General features: G+C 43.6%; 1 protein-coding gene across 1 annotated transcript in view; it reads right to left on the bottom strand.

Moving 5' to 3' along the window:
- The window catches only part of LOC138249624 (zinc finger protein 850-like), a 98,217-nt gene that overhangs the window by 59,403 nt on the left and 16,682 nt on the right, over positions 1-22,132 (bottom strand). Inside the window, exon 2 of the mRNA XM_069203570.1 lies at positions 4,480-6,750. Coding sequence (XP_069059671.1) covers positions 4,480-5,715 — 1,236 coding nt within the window. The 5' untranslated portion in view covers positions 5,716-6,750. The remainder of the gene's footprint in view (positions 1-4,479; positions 6,751-22,132) is intronic.

Below are 22,132 nucleotides of genomic sequence, written 5' to 3'. Positions count from 1 at the left end.
AGATTCCTATTTAAGAATTTGTGTGGATGCTTGTTGAAACATTACACTTACATAGGAGTGTGAAATGTATTCACCTCTGAGCTGAATTGTGATGTAAAGGATTGCTGTGTGAATGAGGCATGCGTGAATAGGCTGATTGGGAGATGGATTGTGCGCTGCTGAGTGTTTCGAGCGAATTAAGTAAGAGAAGGGCTGATCTGTATTAAACTCTAGCTCCTTTTGTTTTTTTGTATATGTGGAACTTCGTACTTGTACTTGTAGACCGTTACATAAACTTACTGAAACAACCTTATTGTACATGTGGACAATGAATCCTACAGTCCTCCTTGATAACTGCTGACCTTTGTGTGCTTTGTGCGAGAAGAGCCTCTTCAAACACCTAACTCCACAGCGTGCTTGAGAGGTAAGCCTCCTCCCTACATTCTTGCTCACTGATCCAAGGGATAAAAGGTATTCTCCATGATGGTGTTTTGATAACACAATTTTGTGGAAAAAGAAAATTACATGTTAACTGTTTTTTTTCTTGGACAGGGTTTCTTTAAAAAGGGATTGTTAAATGGCAAACTCATCAGCAGGTTTTCATCAGACATAAGTCCCTACAGCAGTGTTCATTTACCCCTTGTATGCAAAAACGTAGTGAACTTACGTTCCTGCTCATCCAAGTACTTGTAAGGTCATTATAAGACTGAGATGAGTCCATCTTCTCAGATTAAAGACGTTTTGCTTTCCAACCTACTCAAAGCAGTTTGTAAGCATCTTACCGTAGTAATTTGGGATGTGCGAATAAAAAGCAGCATTTGCCATGCACATTTAGTTTTTTTCATTGTCACGATGGACATTTTGCAGACCCTTTATCAGTGAACAAGACTGTCCCCTTTCTAAGTAAAAGAAAGGAAGTGAATGGAAAGGACTGCTTCCTATAGCTTGTGAGGTGTGCTCAGGTGCAATGGACCTATCTGCAAGCTTTTTGAGATACTCCCCTGGACCCAACTACACACAAAGCAGGGGCATCTGCCTGTTGAGATGTGCAGGACTGCATGACGAGAGTGGTAGGGCTCCAGGGGCAGAGTGGGGTGTAGGCTAGAGGGCAAAGAGACGGTTAGGTAATCACTGGTGCAGTTACAACTCACTGGTATCAGTGAACTCCCCAGATGAAAGGAGGGTTATACATGATTAGTTTCACTCAAAAATGGAGGCTGAAAATGGAGCATTGTAGGTGTGAAAATCCTTCTTTCATAGTTGATTCTGTCACTAGGGAAACTGGAGAAAATCCAAGTATAAATCAATCTAAAATGATTTAAAAACAAATGGTCCTCAATTCTGTTCAATAATGACATGGCCAGATTAGCCAAGTTTTGATGAAAGATTCATCCTTGTTACGACCACTGAAGAAACTTTGCCAAATCTATGTCCGAAAGCAGGAACACCAAAATGTATTCCTACTTGAATCTTGTTTGAATGTGTATTCTCTATGAAGTGTCTCAATGTGTTCTCAATACAAATATCACCAACTTGTGGTGTATAATAACTTTTTATTCTTTTGCAGAGCTATTGATGTCCATGCTGTTATAACGGATAACTGTAATTCATATGGTCAAATAGCAGCAGAACACAATGTTCATCCACGTCCCTGAGTTACATCTGAACATGATATCATTACCACATCCTCCTACCCAGTAAATAACCATGCAGCAAATCTGTAGTTTTCAGTATCTGTTTAGTCTCTTATCTGTAAACTAGGACCTACACTCCACTTCCAAGGTGGAAGCATGTACAAAGTACAAAATATATCGGGACAAGGATCTTGTTAGGCATCTGAGGCTGCTTTAGATATTAATGACAACTCCCCACACTCCTTTAGATGGGCTCTTCGATTTTACTGTATTAACTAGATCTAAAGCCAAAAACGCACAAATATTCAGGGGAGAGCTGGTCTTTTTGCAATTTTGTAAACGACAGCAACTGAGAGAAACAATTGTTAAAATACAATGCTGCAACAAATAACAACACACACGCTCAGGAAGGGTGAATGAAAGGAATCACTCATTTTCAAAACATTTCCAGGAAAAGATCTGTCCCTTTGTCCCAGATTTCTTTCCTCTCTGTGTGCCTAAGGCCCTGAAGTGTCCATGCAAACGAGGGACTGCAAAGAAGGGAGTCACTGTATCTGCACATTTTTTTTCAGATCCAATTAAAGGTTTCTGTTAATCCAATAATGTCTCCAAAATTGGTTCATGTTCACAAATATGTATGTAGCACCTTGAAGTTAAAAGATCAGTTTCAAACATTCTTAAAATACAGAGGTGTATTTTATGATATATATATTTGATTTTGCTCGAATGCAGAATGTGGTAGTAAAACAGCAGTTTAGAAATAATTGTGATTTCGTAATTTTCTCTAACTTGTGATCCCAGTGTTTCTGCCATACTGTAATCTAGTACATGGGACGATACTGGAATCAGGTAAAGTGACCCACATCTGCTGTATCTTTCCGGCTTGCAGATTCTGCATCTTTCTGATTGTTCCATTTTTCTCTACACATTTGGGAACCCATGTAATAGAATGTTAACTAAATCATTATATGTATTTATAAAACGCACATTATCACCAAGAAAGTATAATGGGGCTGGGAGCCCTAATTACTGGGGGGAAATCTGGCTGCACCGACAATCCAAGAAAGGGCACAGGAAATTACTAAGGAAAGAGCCAGGTTTTCAAGTCTTCCCTGAAGTGCAAATGATTCGTTGAGTGTCTGAGGGCGGCAGGAAGCTGATTCTATACTTGGGCTGCTCTCACAGCAAATGTCCGACCTTCCTGTCTGCTTTTTCTTTGAAATTGGTTATGCAACTAAGGTTGGATGAGGAGGATGTAAGATATCTCCTAGGTGAATATTTTTTTAACCGGTTTTGCAATGAAATAGGTCCAGTACCTTAAAGAGCTTTAAAAACAATACATAAGGACTTAAAGAATATCCTCTGTTTGACTGGTAGCCAATGTAGTTTGGCGGCGGCCTAAACACCATATAATCTGTTTATTAGGAAGTCTGGGGCACCTAAGAGGAGATAATTGCAATAGTCAAGCCTACTAAAGATCACTCTGTGCACAATCAGTGTTTTAGCATGAGAAGGCAGCATGTGTAGATGTTTTCGCAGGCCTCAGTTTGTTGTCAACAATCACTCCCAGACAGTGAAAAAGGTTAGATGAAGATGCTCATCCTTCACTGGTAATGGCCAGAAGTTTGTATGGTATGTTATGATTAATCCAGGATTTCTGGGTTTAATTTTGTCTTTTTATGACCACATATAACTGTTCATGCCTCTAATCAGTATGAAGTTTCTGTGCTACCTCGTACTTTTCACTATATGTTAAGTTCCACCCAATTCTCTAGTTTCCTTCTGCTTGCTATGTTGCTTAAATGGTTATTCAGCTATTCTATGTGTATTCCTGATTCATGTACTGGGTGTCTTCTATAACAGTTTTGAAATGTAACTTGGATGGCCACATGCAATGATGAAATCAGCAATTAGTTTCATCTCCACACGCTGTACAGTATTCTGAACATTTAAGTCACTGCTGTTGCAAGTACCTCTGTAGATGTAGGTTGGCTTCCTGTAGCCATGCAATGTTCCTTAATGCCCAGGCCTCCATCAGGTATAATTTCTCGATTTAATTTTTGTTAAAATGCAAAATATTTAGAGGATTTTCTGATTTCCCTAGGATGGACTGTCTAATGCCATAAGAAAAAACTTTTTTACTTGAAGGTCTTGGCACATTCAGAACATGTATACGGTTGCACACTAGTGTGATTTCTCTTGTGTATTATTAGTGACATCTTTATAAAAAAATATTTTGCGGCATTCAGAATATGTACATGATTTCAGTCTACGGTGACCGTTGTATGATCACCCTATGTAGTGAAAAACTTTTCACATGAAGGACCAGATTACAAGTTGCTTGTAATGCAAACCCCTGTTTACGCATTAGTCCGAATTACAAGTTTGAAAGTATTTAATGCATCCGATATTTATCGGATGCATTGAATAACTCAACCTTTGTTGAATTTCAGCAGGTCAAACCTACCGAAACTTAACATGGGGAAACGTACTGTATTTACAATATAATGCAGATTTTGGTGCATTAAACACCAAAATCCGCCCGCATGGTATTCCCCATAAACTTGTAAAGGTGTTATTTATTGCACTTGATAAATAACGTACCCCGTGGTATAATTATTTGTAAGGGGAGGTAAATAACGCAGCAACTCGCAATCACGCCCTTAGTACAATCCTATGATTTCTTTCCTTTATCTCTTCTCAGATGGAGTGATACATGATCCTTTTCTTTGAAAGCGTTGTTACATTAAGTAAACGTATAGGATTTCTCTGTCGAAAATTCTCTCATTTGTCACTGGATCCTCACATGTACTCAAGATGTGTGGCTTCTCAGGTGATGCAACAGATTACCTTTTTGTCTGAAAGCTTTAGAACATTCTGAACATTTATATGGTTTCTCACCACTGTGAACTCTCTGATGTATTATCAGCGGTGCCTTTGTACTGAAAGCCTTCTCACATTCAGAACATTTATACGGTTTTTCACCGGTGTGAGTTCTCTGGTGTATGGATAGTTCACTCATTCCCTTATAAGCTTTTTGACATTCCGAACATGTATATGGTTTCTCGCCGGTATGATTTCTTTGATGTATTATTAGTTGGCCCTTTTCAGAGAAACACTTGCAACACTCAGAACATTTGTAAGGTTTCTCACCAGTGTGCGTCCTCTGATGTCTCATCAGATTTGGTTTTTGACGGAAAGCCTTATTACATTCAGAACAGTTGTATGGTTTTTCCCCAGTGTGTATTCTCTCATGTGATGGTAACTCACTCTTTCGCTTGAAAGTCTTGTCACATTCAGAACATTTATATGGTGTCTCACCAGTGTGATTTCTTTGATGTATTATTAGATGGCCCTTTGTGATAAAACACTTGTCACATTCAGAACATTTATATGGTCTCTCACCGGTGTGAATTCTCTGGTGTATGGATAAATCACCTCTTCCGTTAAAAGCTTTTTGACATTCAGAACATTTATATCGTGTCTCGCCGGTGTGATTTCTTTGATGTATTATTAGCTGGCTCTTTCCAATGAAACAATGGTTACACTCAGAACATTTATATGGTTTCTCGCCAGTGTGTGATCTCTGATGTGTTATCAGATGTGTTTTTTGACGGAAAGCCTTATTACATTCAGAACATCTATATGGTTTTTCCCCAGTGTGAATTCTCTCATGTGATGATAACTCACTCTTTTGCTTGAAAGTCTTGTCACATTCAGAACATTTATATGGTTTCTCGCCAGTGATATTTCTGTGATTTTGTACTAGTTCACCCTTTTGATTGAAAGTCTTGTCACATTCAGAACATTCACATGGTTTCTTACCAGTATTAGTTTGTTGATGTGTAATCAGCGCTCCCTTTGGAGTGAACGTCTGGTCATACCCAGTGCATGTATATGGTCTTGGTTCAGTGTAGCCAGACTTTTGTCCAGTGAGCAAACCATTTGTGATAAAACCTTTACCTTTGAGGCATTGAAATGTTTCTTCTTCCGTATGGTTTTGTTTGCCCACCATCAAATGGCTTTTTCTAATAAAAGGCTTGGTAAACATTGTAGATTTATTGTGTCTTAATATGCTGAGATGTCCTTGATGTTTTTCCATATGTGTATTTATTTAGAAATCTGTCACATTTAGGGCATTAGTGCACCTCCTCTATTATGCATACACTATGTTTAAGTAATTACATTCTTGTAAAAAAAACTGCAGAGATACTGAGTAAACGCACGTAGCTTCTCCTGTTTCTGTCCAGGTTAGTACTTTCATGTTAGCTAAATTTTACTTACACATATAAATGAAAAAATAACTTCTCTACAAAGTAAATTCTTAGCACTAGTATTAGAACGGCAAAGTTGTGTTCTTAACTGAAGTGCACAAGTGTCTTTGCCTTCACAAATTAGGTAAATCCTTTCTACTGATAGTCCCACTGTGTATAGGTGCCCTGCTCAGTTAAAAGCTTGGAGGTATCACTTCTCTATTCTTGCTGTCTCTATTTCCTTTCTCGTCAGTATAAAGTCAATATTACAGCATTAGTTGGCATTTTTAAAGCACATTTAGTGCTCAGTTATGATCTCTTCTCTTTATGGCACATGTGATTTGTTACAAGAATATCCATTTCTCATATTCTGTACTCTTCAGAGTTTATTTACATGGCAACATGGATATTCTGATGTGTTGTTAGAGTTGCCTTTTATGCAGAAGGCAGCAATAAGCAGATTTTTCAGTGTCCAGTGTATACATTTTCTGTTGCTATCCTGGTTACTTTAGCCTGGAAAGATTTATTACATTCTATACATTTGTGTGGCTTTTCTCCTTTGTAGGTCACCTCATTGGAGTTCCTTGGACTGTTAATATGTTGTCATATTCATGAGATATTCCTTACTCCTTTGTTGTGATGTAATATGTCACATTCATCAGACACACAACATTCCACTGGTGTCTGCTATCAATTCTGTACAGAAAAAAGGTTGTTTGTGCAAACAGCGCACATCAGTAACAATTGTAGAGCTTTTTTAGTGGAGTAAAGTTTCCGACAACTGTTTCGTACTTTTCAGAGGGTTGATGTCTCAAAAGTTGAATTGCAATTCCTGGTGTAAGCGATATTCCTTTGACCATTGCTTGTATTCTGAATTTCTTTCACTTACGGGACAAACAAAAATAAGCATTAGCATTTTATAAGCCAAAAAATACAAATATCAGCACTAAAAAAACAATCAATTTGTTTGTTTTGCTATATGGAAATGAAGTAACAAGAGCCAGGAACGCAACTGTGACAGTCACAGCGCAATAGCTTAGAAATAATATAAACATAATCTAGTGACCACGGTATTTTATTCATATATGAACAAAAACATTTGCAACCTTGTAATGAAGTCCAGAGTACACTTTTAATCAGCCACTCACAATCTTCACAACAAAAATTATAATGGACATTGAGATATCTGTAATTCAATTAGCAGACACACATCAAGAAACATGGGTAAAATTGGTTAACATGACTCTGCTGACAACATGAATTAAAACAAAAACTTGGATGTGTAATACAATGATTACAGCATGAACGGACACTGGCATAAAGAAATCTATCATTAAATGGTGATTTGGGATACGTAAGAATGCTTCTATGACATTTATTTATTCAGTTATTTGAGGAGCACAGCAATGCCAATTATAGTTTTCTGGTGCTAAGGGAGAGGAAGCTGCAGCAAGAGGTTAAGGTTTTATTGAACAAATTGCCAAGGTTTTAGAAGCTTTGTACAAACAAGGTTATCAGGCATCAATCAGAAATATAAAAAGAAGAGAATTCCACAGTTTGGCAACAGTGACTGAAAGGCACACTGACTTTTTGGGGCTTTGCAATGGGAAGACTGAAGAGGAACAAAGAATTCAGGTCAGAGTGTACAAACAAAACAACTCCTTGATGAATGTTTCCATGTATATTTTTACAACAGATCGAAGGTCCCATAGGCACAGTTTAAAACTCAAACAGTGATACTTGTGACCTACGTACAGCGTGGATATGCCAAAAACAAAGATACCGGGGCTGTGGTCAACCAACTTGGACAAGCGGATGTAACCTGCTCGAGCTCTGCTGCATACTCTCAACAAAAGCAAAGTAACAGATTCTCTCGCTGCAAATATGCCCGCTAATGCTTATTGCTGATGTAGGAGCAGTGGGAAACTCTGAAGGATGCTAAAACAATAATGATTGTAACAGCTCCGGGCCAGCCCTTTTAGAAACGCTGGTGACCTACATTGCCGCAGAGTAATGGCTGCGACGTGAGTGAACCCGCTGCTGTGACAGTGAACACGAACGTGGCTGACGACCTGCGCTGCACACTGGCTGACATTAAACTCACTCCCATTGACGAAGGCAAGTGGCAAACTTATTTTGAAGGGAAAAGCTTTACCAAGGAAACTTCTATACCAAACTGCAGCACTCTGTCTTTACTGCCTACTTTAATATGGCACCCATGCAGGATGGCACCCTCATGGTGGCACAGACTGATCCACATTGTAATAATACCCCAGCAGCGATGGCGAAACTCCCCCTCCCTGCCACGGCACAGTGAAACACCATCTAGAAACCTACATCGAAGCAGCATTGGAAACAACATGAACACTCCTTAGGTCACTCTAGCGCTTGAAGTTCTGTCCCTATGTACCTCTGAGAGCCTAATGAGACTAGTGGCAACCGGTTACGTGCACTATGTATTTTTACTCACCACTTCCAAACTCAGCGAAGGAGATGATGAAATCTATATAGTAGGCTTTAGCAAATTGTAGTAAAGCAGTAGGTGCCAGCTTCCTCATCGTTAAAGAGCTCCTCCATTTAATCAGACCACACAGACTTGACGAAATTGACTTTGAAGCAGGCTCGAAGCCTCTAGCTCCTTAGAGCCTCACAAAGGCGGTGAACCAGCAGCCATATGGACAGAATAATTCACTATCACTACTCTCTGCCTAATGAGTGATAAGGAAATAATGCAGGGACCGTGACCCACCACGTGACCCCTCATGCTCTATTGGGGGCTGCCATTGAGAGTTCCTGCTCACTACCCATAGTCTCAAATCCGTAACTGCATGCTACATGCCTCCGAAAAAGCCACAAACTAACAGTGTTGTTATTTTTAATCAACCGAAGCAAGAGACTCGCGCTGCACTGCAGCCAAAGTGAGCAAAATGGCATTAACTAAGGAAGATCTTCTTTCCACCCTTCAAGAATTTAAAAGAGAATTCAGAGAAGAACTCAAAGCAGACCTCATCACCTCTTTGGAAATCTTTCGATCCGACCTCAACTCACTATCCTACAACAAGATGTAAACTCTATTGGAGCCCGTGCACTTGACCATGAAGGTAAATGCAAGACTCTTGGATCGCCTAGAGGGCTGCTCAGACCAACTTAAGGAACACCGCCAAGCTGCAATACTGAAATGTGAAGACATGGAAAAATCGCTCACAGCAAGATAACATTCGCCTACGAAATCTGGAGGAGGGAGAGGACAGTCGAGACCTAGAGGTATTCATAGTAGGCCTATTCTCAGAAACTCTGGAAAAGAGCAGCACTAAGATTAAACTTGATCGTGTCCACTGAAGTGGCCCACTGATATAGGGTGAAGGGCAACGACCCAGAGATGTCCTGGCAAAGCTACACTCTTTCAAAGTGAAGGACACAATTTTGCAACCTACGAGAAAAATAGAAGAAATATCCATCTAAGGCATGACATGTTCCATGTTCCAGGATATTGCTCCAGCTACTTTAGCCCGACGGCTGCAGTTCCCACCTATCGCTGCCAAACTATGCCAGGGCCACATCACGTATACATGGACTTATTATTATGGCCTAGCCTTTGAGTACCAAAACAAAACACATCATTCATGAACATAGCAGACGCCACAGCATTGCTTGGGGTGACAATCTCTGAACTGGACACACTCTGAGGACAATTCGGAAGGACCATCCATGAGCCCCAAGATTGGGGCAGAACGGAGACAATGGCTTTCACAACAAAGTCCCAGACGACAAGGGATACGCTGGGCCCCAGGTTGATATGGTCACCCATGTTCCTTTTTTTACTTTATCAGGAGAAAGATTTTCAGAAAAAACGAACATTTGAATACCGATTTGAACTAAACTGAAGCCTGTTCATACATGTACGGCAGGCCCCTATCTGGGAGTATAATCCTTGTCTGTGTACAACCTGCCACTCTTTCACTGAAAGACTACATAATGAACATTGAAACCCCAGAGACCTACCTGTCTGACTTGATCTTCTTTAAATTCTCATTACCTTAATATTGGATTTATATAGCAAGAATGCTTATGTGGTTTACGACCTAGGAGCTCGCACTTATGTGACTTATCCCAACACTACACAACTGTTGGGGAACCAGGATTCCCAAATGTTATTGTTTTGTTGTTTACAACCTTTTACTCCATGAGTGGGACTGTATTGCTGTGTTTTGGGGGCGAAGGGTTTCAGCAGACCTGTTCAAGAAGAGACCAACTTTAAAAGAAAAAGAACTCTGCCCTGAGGAACTGCGAAACTGCTTCCGGGCTCACCTCTCCACCAGACGCCCATGGCCCAAGTTCAAGTGGCCCATCAGTCCTGTGCTGGTTCCCCTAGCAAGCTTGAGCCCATGTCCAGCGTGGGCTGACCCCTGCAGGTCTCTGCCTCGAAGCCTCCAGCCTCAAACTGAAGACTCCCCCTGACCGCAACCTACCCGGTAAGCTGTTCCCGAGGCCAAAGCAAACCCCTGCACCCAAAACCCCTGGGGAGCTGGACCAACGGTGTTCCCAAGTCCCCTAGCATCAGAACTTACCTGGGCAGCTGTGGGTTTTCTTCATTCAGCCTCCTGGCCCAAGGCTGCAGCCTTTCTCTAAAACTCATCTCGCCCATTGATTAACATTGGGCTTCCGATGCTGTATTGGCACTCTACACCCAGCTGCCCCCGTGCCGCTGAGGGTGTAATTTTGGTGCTGCCTTGTGCCCCCCCCCCCCCCCTTGTGCTTACCTTAACCCCGGGAGATCGACCCCTGACACTGGTTTACTCACCTGTAAGCAGCACATCTTTGTTCACCCACAGTTGCCATTGGTTAACATTGGGCAGCCAACCCCAAATTTGACCTCTGCACCCAGCCACCCTGTGCCGCTGTGGGTGCACTCTTGGTACTGATTTGAACCTTGCCTGGTGTTGACCTGAAACCCCGAACACTGGATTTGTAAGTCGTGTACTTACCTACAAAGCTGCATTCTTGTTTTCCTGCTATAGGTTAACATTGAGAACTCTAAAAATTGCAAGTCGATTTTTGAAACTGCAAAGTATTTATCATCTAAAAAGTACCTTATGACAAAGTTCTTTGGTTCAAAGCATATATAAAAGCAAACGTTATTTTTCTAAACTGGTCTCAGATTTATTCATTGAGTGTGTCTCACATTTATTGCCTCTGAGTACAACAAATGTTGAACACAACTCCATGATAAACCTAACTGCTCGCCCACACTACCACAAATAGAGCATTAGACCAAGTTACTTTTGCCTCTTCAAACCAATTGGGGATCCACTGGACTTTCTGCGTTATGTACTTCATTTTAGTGAAATATATAGCGAACCAGCTTCCTTCACTGGTTTTTCCTCTGTTCTCTTACTAGGGACCACCTCTTTCAAGACGAGATACGTAAAACCATTTGAGATTTTTTCCACTTGAACGACCCTCGAGTCACCTGTCCGCTACACGGGATGCCTTTAAAGTACTCGTTAGAGGGAAATGTAGCTCCCGGTCATCTGCTTTAATAAATAAAATAAAAAAATCAAGATAGGCTCACTCTTGAAACAGAACTCCAAACAGCAGGAAGGGCACAGACTCCCCGGCCTTGCACTCCAAAGGAAGGTCACAGCTCCCAGAGGGAAACTGAGGCCCTCATTACGTCCCTGGTTAATGTGGCTGTAGTACCGCCAACAGGCTGGCGGTACATACCGCCTCATCATGAGATTCATCCACACAGCCCTCCACCCCCCATACAAGCACACAGACACGCACCACGCATACACCTATTAACTTACACTCATCCATACATGCATTCATACACACACTGGCATACACGCATTCTTTCAGACATACACGCTCAGCAACCCCCCTCCCCTGTCAGACGATCACCTTACCTGCTCTGGGGAGGTCGTCCAGCAGGGAAGGGGTGCTGCTACCACCAGCATCGCCCCGACAGCTGAACACTGCCAGGACGTATCACAGGTTAAAGCGTGTACACATTTAGCACAGGAAACGTCCTAAACAACGCGTCGTCAAAAACAAAGACGTTTCCCATGCAAGCAGAACAGCACTTGCCTGAGCAATGACTGCCTTTTTCTCTGCCTTAACCACGCATGTGCCAAACTATGCATATGTGTGGTTAAGGCAGAGAAAAAGGCAGAGAGCAGTCTAGTGGATCGGGAGAGGACGCAGTGAGGTAAGTGGAGCTAGGGCAGAGTTTGGGGAGGTAGTTTTAAGGGGCGGGGTGGAGTAATTATATATTTTTTTTAGGGGTGTGGTGGGGGTTTGGGGAAGTTTATTTTTTAGGGCTTAGGGTGGGTGGCGGGTAGGGGTAGTTTATTTTTTAGGGGTGGGGGTAGGTTTAAGGAAGGGTGGGAGAATGGAGGAGGGAAGGAAGGAACAGGAGAGGCCGCGGTGAGGTGGGTGGGGCTGAGTTTGGGGGTGGGGGGTAGTTTTTGGCGGTGGGGTGGATTTAGGACTTAGGGTGGGGGTTGGGGTAGTTTATTTGTTAGGGGTGGGAGTGTAGGGGGTCAGGGTAGATTATTTTTTAGGGCTTAGGTTGGGGGGTTAGGGTAGTTTACTTATTAAGGGTGGGGGAAGGTTTTAGGGCTCAGGGCGGGTGGGGGTGTCGAGGTAGTTTATTTTTTAGGGGAGGGATTTTTTTTTAGGGCTTAGTGTGTGTGTGAGGGGTTTCGGGGTAGTTTAGTTATTAGGGGTGGGAGAAGGTTTTAGAGCTCAGAGTGGATGGGGGATTTTGAAGTAGTTTAGTCTTTAGGGGCAAAGGTGGGGGATTCGGGTAGTTTTGTTTTACGGTTTAGAGTTGGTGGGGGAGTCAGGGTAGTTTAGCTATTAGGGGTGGGAAAAGATTTTATGGCTCAGGGTGGGTAGTGGGTGTCTGGGTAGTTCACTTATTAGCGGTGGGGGTTTGGGTACTTTTTTAGGTTAAGGTGGGGAGAGGTTCTATGACACAACCACGCATGCCGTTTCCACATATGCCTTTACTAAGCATGCTTTTACAATGAAATTCGTGGTAAAGGCATGCGTGGTAAAGGCATGTGTTGAAAAGACGCGGTCGTGGTTCCGACTGCGTTGTTAAGGAATGCATGGTTCCGGAACGCGTGGTTGTGTCATACAACCATTTAGCACAACTAAGGGTTAAACATGAGAAAGAGTATGTCAGCTACATATATAGTGAGATAAGAGATATGGCGATGTCCAAAGAAGACAAAGCAAACACCTTCTGTGATTTCTACAAAATCCTTTACCAGTCCGAGACACCAGGGGAAGAGGCACAGCTAGACTATTTGAAGGGGGTCGATTTACCCACAGTGACGCCGGATCAGAATGGGGAACTGGGTAGCCTGATCAGAGACGACGAGGTCCAAACTGTAATTAGTGCACTTAAATTACACAAATCACCAGGACCCGATGGGTTCACGGTCCAATTCTATAAAACATTCAGCTCAGATTTAATACCCCACCTCACACTTCTATTCAATCACATGACTACCACTTGAATGTTACCCCCCTCAATGAGTGAAGCTTTAATCTCAATCATCCCGAAACCAGGGAAGGACCCTCACTACTGCACTTCCTATAGGCCTATAGCCTAACTCAAGCTATACTAAAATCTTAACTACCAGCTTGGAAACAATTATTGATCCATCCCGAACAATCAGGTTTTATTCAAGGGAGACAGACATATGATAACTTAAGGATGGTCCCCCTGAGTGTGGAATTTAATAAAATATCTACTTGTCCATGGGGCAGGTTGTCTCTTAAATCTACTTGTCTGGTAAATACAAATCTACTTGTTCCTTTGGTGCCATGTAGTATGCTGACAAATTATGGCAGCAATCTCATTAAGTAAGAACTCTGATAAAAGCTGCAGAAGGCTGGCCCAGTGTGTGGTGGACACTTGTGGTGTTACACCTTATACTGGGTCAAGGCAGCCCTTATTAGATAGTGTTACAGTGTCTATGTAGCCAGGGCTTTCTAATGGTAGCTGTGGTGAGCAGCCAAGACATATCTAGAAGGAGTGTGAAGCACCTGCAATTCCACTGTAGTCACCCAGTAATTTATCACACATGAAAGGAACCACACAGTGTTGCAAAAATAAAGGTACTTTATTACAGGAACACCAAACTAGATTACTGTAAACCCCCTTCTGGAGGTAAGTACACACAAAATATACACAGATAAGTATTAGAAAATAGCATCAAATATCGAGGGCGCTATGGGGGGGGGCAAACAATCTACTAAAAAAGTGGAATGCAAGAATGGGCCCCCCACCAGAGTTTATGAAGAAGTTAGCCAAGGGCTGGGAAAGATTGGAACCCCAAGAGGTAAGTACCTAGATGACTCCCAGCAACCAGGAGAGCAGAGGTAAGTTACCTGGTCATCCCATAGGCTAACATGGGGACTTGTACATGGAATATTGCAAGAACAGGACCAGGCCGGAGAAACCCAATGGTGGATTCTGGATGAAGAGCACCTGCAAAAGAAGGGGACAGAGTCCAGTCCACGCAGAAGTGTCCTGGAGGGGCAGGAGGCAATGCCCACCCTTCTGTGGGTGAAGATCTGGGTCGATGGTGGTGGATGAAGTCCAGCTGTGAAGTCCAGGAGCTGCAGAGGAGTCCTTGAAGTCACCTAGGAGTTGTCCCTCAACAGTCGCCGGATTACATATGGGTAGGTGGTCAGGAGGCCCACCAACAAGCACAAGCAAATGCAACTAGAGTTGTTGGAGATTTGCAGAGCTGAAGAGGACCAGCAAGGTCCTGGAGATTCAACCCTTGGAGGGGAGTCCGGGCTGACCCTCAGAAGACAGGGGAGCCAGCAGAAGCAGTTGGAGCCCCCACGAGCAACCCACTGGCAGCAGGCACAGTAAGTCGCAGTGAGGCCCAGAGAGCACACATGAAGAGGAGTCCCAAGTTGCTGGAGCAGCAGAGAGGAGACTGCTCTTGCAGAGGTAGAGTGCTGGGGGCCGGGGCTACTTGGAGCCTGAAGATCACTCAGAGCAGGAGTCAACAAGCCTTGGTTGCTGCAACAGTCGTGGTGCACAAGGGTTCTGTCTTGGAGGAAGAAGCAAGGAGTCACCGTCTTTTAAGTTGGACAGAAGGCAGAGAGGACCCAGGGAATCCCTCAGAACTACCACCTGTGTTGGAGACTCTTCCAGAGGACAAGAGGATCCCAGCAGTTGGATGTCGTTTCCTTAGGTGCCTGCAGACGCAGGGGGTGACTCATTCACTCCAAGGGAGATTCATTCTTGCCTTTTTGGTGCAGCTGAAGACTTGCCAACCCCAGATGCTGCACAGCCGTGGAAATGTTGCAAGTTGCTGACAGGAGCCGCAGAAACAATGTTGCAAGGAGAGGTCATTACGGTGTTGCAGTCTTCTTCGGTTCCTGTGAAGTCCAGCAGCGGTTCCGGTGGCCAGGAGCAGAACAGGTCGTTGCAGGAGTCCTGGTGGAGTCATGCACGCCGAATCTGGGGACCCACCCTCAAGGGAGTCCCTAAATAGCCCAAAAAGAGGCTTGGTCACTTTGCAAGGTGACCACCTATCAAAGGAGGGTCACTGACATCTGCCTAACCGGACTAGTCAGATGCTCACAAGGGGCCTTTGTCCATCTTGTTTGCAAGATGGCAGAATCAAGTGCCCACCTGGAGGAGCTCTGGGCACCACCCCTTGGGTGGTGGTGGACACAGGAGTGGTCACAACCCTTTCCATTATGCAGTTTCGCGCCAGAGCAGGAACTGGAGGGTCCCTGGACTGGTGCAAACCGGATTATGCAAGTAGGGCATCAAATGTGTCCTTCAAAGCAACTCAGTGGCGTGGGGAGGCTACTCCTTGTAACACCTATTTCCCAAGGAAAAGAGTTTGCACCCCTCTCCCACAGGAAATCCTTTGTTGTGCCTTCCCCTGCTTGAGCTGCTCTTTCACAAGGAGCATATTGGCATACAAGTAGCTTTGTTCAGTGCCAGGAACCACTGTGGCAATCAGTGGCATAACTGGAGGCTCCCCCCTCCAAACTCACTCAGGTCAAGTGCTGTGCTGACGGGGCCCCTTGCAGGGGGGCTGTTGGGCCTTTGTTACGCCACTGGTCCAAAAACCTTTTTTTCTTTTTGCTGGTGTTTGTTACAGTGGTGAGCCTGGTAGCTCCCACAATGATAAAGTGTTACAAAAGCCATGTCAAAACAAGACATGCATTGACGAAACCAAAAGATTCACAAAAAAATGTTTGATCAATTGGCTTTGCCAGTGCTTGTTTATTTTCATGCTTCCCGTATTCTTGTTGAAAATGGTTACACTGATTTTCGATTAGGAATATTTTTTGGAAATACTAGCATGTATCAACACATTTTACTAAATGATGCTTCAAAGAAATAGCACCTAAAATTTCATAGTAGCGAAAAGGTTTTTTTCCTACTTGCATTTTTTCTGAACACTTTATTTTGAAAGCAAAGAATCCGCACTCTGCTTACAAGCTTCTGCAAGCATTTGCATCTAATCAGAGAGCATTCTGGGAGCATTATGGTTAGCCTAATATTGTTAAACGTTTGTGTGTACACTTTTTTGTTTTTCTGGACCTTATAATGTTTATTTACAGCGCTCACCCTAATAATGAAGGCTTTCAATTAATGAACCATAAATACAAGTTTGAACAGCATTAACATATGGACACACATATTACCTCAACTGCAGAGAGCTCCCTTCTCTGTAAACTGTTAGCCAAAGGGTTTGTGCTACAGGGGGTTGTGCCTACTTGTCCCAAGGACAAAATGAACATGAAAACTTGTTGCCCTTGACCTCATACAATAAGTCCAGACGCCCATAGGAATTCCACATACCTGCACCTGGTCAAAAGGGCCACCAAAAACATATCCCGGCAATTCTTCTGGTATTAAACACCTAAAAAGACTTTGACCGAGAAGACTAGACATTTCTCTACTTCAATCTCTGTAAATTTGGCATTAGCGAACGTTACATAGCCACAGTCCAGACGAACTATGCAAATCCACTATCACAGGTGATGGTCAACGGGGTAGACTCACAATTCTTTAAGCAAGAATGTGGCACAGGTCACGGGTGTCCGCTTTCACCACTCTCATTTGCGCTCTCATTTGCTTTGAATATAGAACCCCTCACAGCTAAAATCAGGGTCAGGGCTACCCCCACGATCTGAGGGATTTCCTTCGGCTCGGTAGATCCCAAAATATGCTTCTTGCAGATGAAGTATTACTCGTTCTCACCTCCCCTTCAACATCCTTAACAGCTCTACAGCAGGAATTAGCTTGCTACAAAACAGTGGCAGGTTATTGAATTCATATCTACCAATGTTTTGTTGTACGCATGACCCTGCCCAGGACAGAGATGGAAGCATTGGTGGGCTCTACTCCCTTCTAGTGGCCAAGAAAGATTTAGTATATTTAGGGATTAAAATAACTCCCAAGGTCTTGAACCTTTACCATGCCAACTAACACACCCTATTCTCTGTGCAAATATGTGGGACGAACGCAGGGTCATTGTATTTGTATTTTAATTACGAAGAAAAAAAAAGAAGTTTACTTCTCTTTTTAGGCCCTTCTGCCCCCAAGGTAGGCAGAAGCCACCAAGACACCAAGGTTTTTTTTCCCTTTTGTTTTTTTTCGCGTTGGGGCGTGCCCCCTTTGGCAACGGTCACCCCCCCCCCCCAAAGGGGACAAAGCACTGTTGAGCAGTTCTGTTCCCAAGGGGAGCAGATCGGCCTAGTTTTTTTAGGCCCATCTGCCCCGAGGGGGGCAGGGACCAATAGACACCAGGGGTGTTTGTCAACTGGCAAAGTGTTTGCATTTGGGATTATAATAGTTTATTTCTCATTTTTGTTCTAGTTCAAAGCCTTTGCTTTCTTTGCTGTGGCTCCTTGATGTTTTGGCAGTGGTTGACCTGCGGTTTGCGTAGTTGCATGTTTTAGGTAAGTAAAAACAACTTACTCCAAATGACTATTGTTGCCATGCCTAAATTACATTTTGTAAGTGGTGTACTAAATACAGGATTGTGTATGAAATTGTTTTTAGATTAGTGCACAATGATATTTGTGTTGTCTTATGTGTAATTTTCTTTTCTTTTTTCTTTTTAGTGGGATATCATTGGTGATGGCTGTGCAGAGTAGTTGCTGGTGAGTATAGCTTTTTCAGGCAAGTGAGTGGTATAGTTTTTGAGTACCTAACTCTTTGTAATAAAGCCACACTTTGTTTATTACTTATCTTACACAGTGCTGGTTGTTGGTGGTGCATTTGTCCAGTTACTTTTCATAGGAAGGATCATGGCTAGCCGTAGGATGACCGCTCAGCAGGTTGTTGGTGTGCTTTTTCAGTCTTCTTCTGACCATGATTATGAGACTGACTGCATCTGTGGCAGAGGAGGAAGTGCAAGATTCTGGAAGTAAATTTTCTGTCAGAGAGGAATTGTCAGATGATGAAGCCATTCTCAGTGCGGATGAAGTGCCTGTTTTAGAGGAGGACACTGATGTGCCAATGGTGCAGGCACCCAGCGGCTGAAAGGCTTCCCATTGGAAGATCTGAACTCTGGGTTGCCCCAAACATGGAGCAGCCACAGTTGCTTGCCTTTACTGGTCTTCCAGAGTGTAGGGTGAATACGGAAAACTTTTTGCCTGTCAATTTCTTTCAGTTGTTTATGGACGATTTATTTTTGGAAGAGATTGTTCAGCAGACTAATTTGTATGCAGAGCAGTATTTGAGGGACAACGCTGCCAGACTTGGGCCACACTCTAGAGCTAGCTGGTGGATTCTCACAAATCTGGAAGAGTTGAAAAAGTTCTTGGGTTTAACTTTTATGATGGGGCTGATAAGGAAGCCATCCCTGTCTTCATATTGTTCTACTAGTTCCTTGATGGCAACTGCTATATTTCCTGCAACCATGAGTTGCTGAAGTGAGCAAACCAGTGTGCATTTTAGACTAATAAGCACATGGGTGTTGTTGATAGAGTAGATCAGAGGTTGGAACCTTACACTGCTGCTCGTAAGGCTTATGTTTGGTATAAGAAATTAGTGGTTCATCTGTTCCACTTGGCAACTTTTAATGCTTTTGTTGTGTTCAAGAATAGTTCTCCAGAGTCAAGGATGACATTTGTGAAATTTCAGGAGTCCTTCATAGCAAGCCTTGCTGTGCTGGAACAGGCAAGAGTTCCTAGAGAGACAGTGGTGGCTAGATTGAAAGATCGCCCCTTTGCTGAGCACATTCCTCCCACGGCCAAAAAAGACTTTCCTGCTAAGAGATGTAGAGTCTGTGCTCAAACAGTTATCCGGAAGGAGACTAGGATGTACTGCCCTGATTGTCCTTCAAAGCCTGGGCTGTGTGTGGGTGGCTGTTTCAAGAGTTACCACACTCAAAAACATTATTGGGAATTACTGTGAGCGTAAACTGCCTGTTTTATATTTTCATACGTTCAGTTTCACGGTTGGCCTTACTGTCATGTATTTAGTTAGAGATTTTTGTGTATGTAGTTTTGTACTTATTTCTAATTAGTTAGTGGTTTCTTTGTTGTTTTAAAAACAAAGTGATGGTGGTGTGCATGGAGTGGCGCTTGGCTGGCGGTATGTGTGGAGTGGCGCTTGGCTGGCGGTGTAAATAGTGACTTGCTGTTGGCCACTGCAACACACTGCTAACCAAACGCCAGTCCACACACTCCCATCAGCTGGTGTGATTGTTGTGTAAGGCATGTCGGCACATAAAAGTGATGTGCTCTTGAATGGTGCTGTCTGTTGATGCGTGTTGTAATGTGCTGGGCCCGCGGCTGGCAGCGTGAATGGTCTTGTGCATGTCATGTATGAAAGGTGTGTGAATGGGCTGTAAAGCGGTTGGTGCCTTGTCGCGGCTTTATAGCTCATGAGCTGTGAGTCATTGGTTCCGTTTTTTTGGCCTTTCAGTTATTAACCCGTTCTGTGCCTTGGATGAGGTGACCTTGTCCAAGGCTACAGTTCCCGTGTGCCTTGGACGAGGTCACCTCGTCCAAGGCACGGGAACTTGGGGGAGCGCTAGCGCGCCCCCCCTGTGCACCTCCCCAAGCCCCCCCCCCCCCAAGGCGGGGATGGAAGGGGAAGACCTTACCTGGAGAGGGGGGGGGGCGAATCCCACTAGACACCAGGGATTTTGTTTTGTTGTTTATTTTGGGGGCAACCCCTTGGGCAAGGGTCGCTCCCCAGGGGGGGCTATTTTGTTTTTCTGTTTCGGCCCCCCTGATGGCAGACCAGCCATTTTTTTGGACGATGTGGCCCCCGAGGGGGTGGAAGCACACTAGGCGCCAGGGATTGTGTGGTGTGTGTTTGGGGGCACCTCTTGGGCAACGGTCGCTCCCCTAAAGTGGGGAAAGTTCGTATTGGCCATCTCTGTGGGCCTATTTTTGTAGGCCCATCTGCCCCAAAAGAGGGCAGAAACCACCAATACGCCAGGGATTTTTTTTTTTGTTTTGTGCTGGGGGTGCCCCCTTTGGGAAGGGTCGCCCCCTAAAGGGGGCACAGAGGTGTTTCCCATTGGCCAATTTTTTTACGCCCATCTACCCCCAAGGGGGGGCAGGATCCACTTAGGTACCAGGGACAACTAAGTTCTTGGTGGTGGGGTGTTTGTCAACTGGCAAAGTATTTGTATTTGTGATTATAACAAATTATTTCTTCTTTTTCTTCTAGTTCAACGCTTTTGCTTCCTTTGCTGTGGATCCTTGCGGTTTTGGCAGTAGTTGTCTTGCGGTTTGCATAGTTGCATGTTTTAGGTAAGTGAAAGCAATTTACTCCAAAGGAGTATTGTTGACATGCATGAATGACATGTTTGTAGGTGGTGTACTAAATGCAGTATTGTGTGTTTGACATTGTCCTTAGATTTGAGCACAGTGATGTTTGTGTTGTCATATGTCTAATTTGCTTTTTTCTTTTTAGTGGGATATCATTGGTGATTGCTGTGTCTGTGCAGAGTAGTTGCTTGGTGAGTAGCTTTTTCAGGCAAGTGAGTGGTATAGTTTTTTGTAGTACATAACTCTTTGTGATAAAGCTACACTTTGTTTATTACTTATTTTAGTGCTAGTTGTTGTTGGCAATCCATTTGTTGTTAGTGAGGATCATGGCTAGCCGCAGAGTGACCGATCAGCAGGTTGTTCGCATGCTCTTTGAGTCGTCTTCAGACCATGATTACGACACTGACTCTGCATCTGAGGCAGAGGAGGAAGCAGGAGATTCTGGAAGTGAGTTTTCTGTCCGAGAGTATTCTTCTGATGAGGAAGCCACTCTCATTGCAGATGAAGGGCCTGTTTTAGAGGAGGACATTGATGTGCCAAGAGTGCAGCAGCCTGGGGCTGAAGGGTTTCCCAATAGAAGACCTGACACATGGATTGCCCCAAACATGGAGCAGCCACAGTTACCTGCATTTACTGGTCTCCCAGAGTGTAGAGTTAATATGGAAAACTTTTTGCCTGTCCATTTCTTTCACTTGTTTATGGACGATGTATTTTTGGAAGAGATTGTGGAGCAGACAAATGTGTATGCAGAGCAATATTTGCGGGACAACGCTGCCAGACTTAAGCCTCAGTCTAGAGCTACTCAGTGGGTTCCCACACATCTGGAAGAGATGAAAAGGTTTTTAGGTTTGACTTTTTTTGATGGGGTTGGTCAGGAAGCCGTCACTGGCTTCTTATTGGTCTAATAGTCCCTTGATGGCAACCGCTATATTTCCTGCAACTATGACACGTAATTGGTATTTGCTTCTTCTTCGTATGCTGCATTTTGTAGACAATGCTTTAGCCTTGCCACGAGATCACCCTGATTGTGACCGTCTTTTTAAGATTAGGCCTGTCCTTGATCATTTTGTGGATCGGTTTTCAGAGGTATATGTTCCAGGCAAAGAGATAAGTGTGGACGAGTCTTTCGTCCTTTTCAAGGGGCGTTTAGTTTTTAAGCAGTACATTCCTAGTAAGAGGGCACGGTAAGGGATTACATTTTATCTGCTGTCAGAAAGCAGTACAGGATATGTGTATAATTTCCGGGTCTACACTGGTAGAGATTACAGTATTGACCCTCCTGGTTGTCCGGCCACTTTTGGAGTTAGCGAAAAAATTGTGTGGGAACTTGCTAGACGGCTGTTTAACAAAGGTCACCATTTGTACGTAGATAATTTCTACACTGGAGTGCAGTTGTTCAAGGAGTTGTTTAGAGTGGACACTGTTGCTTGTGGCACAATCCGTTCTAACCAGAAAGGCTATCCAAGGGAG

This window comes from Pleurodeles waltl, chromosome 8 (genome assembly GCF_031143425.1).
Source record: "Pleurodeles waltl isolate 20211129_DDA chromosome 8, aPleWal1.hap1.20221129, whole genome shotgun sequence".
Classification (NCBI taxonomy): Eukaryota; Metazoa; Chordata; class Amphibia; order Caudata; family Salamandridae; genus Pleurodeles; species Pleurodeles waltl.
The sequence above is the reverse complement of the archived record's forward strand: the minus strand, read 5'-3'. Positions and strand labels throughout refer to the sequence as shown.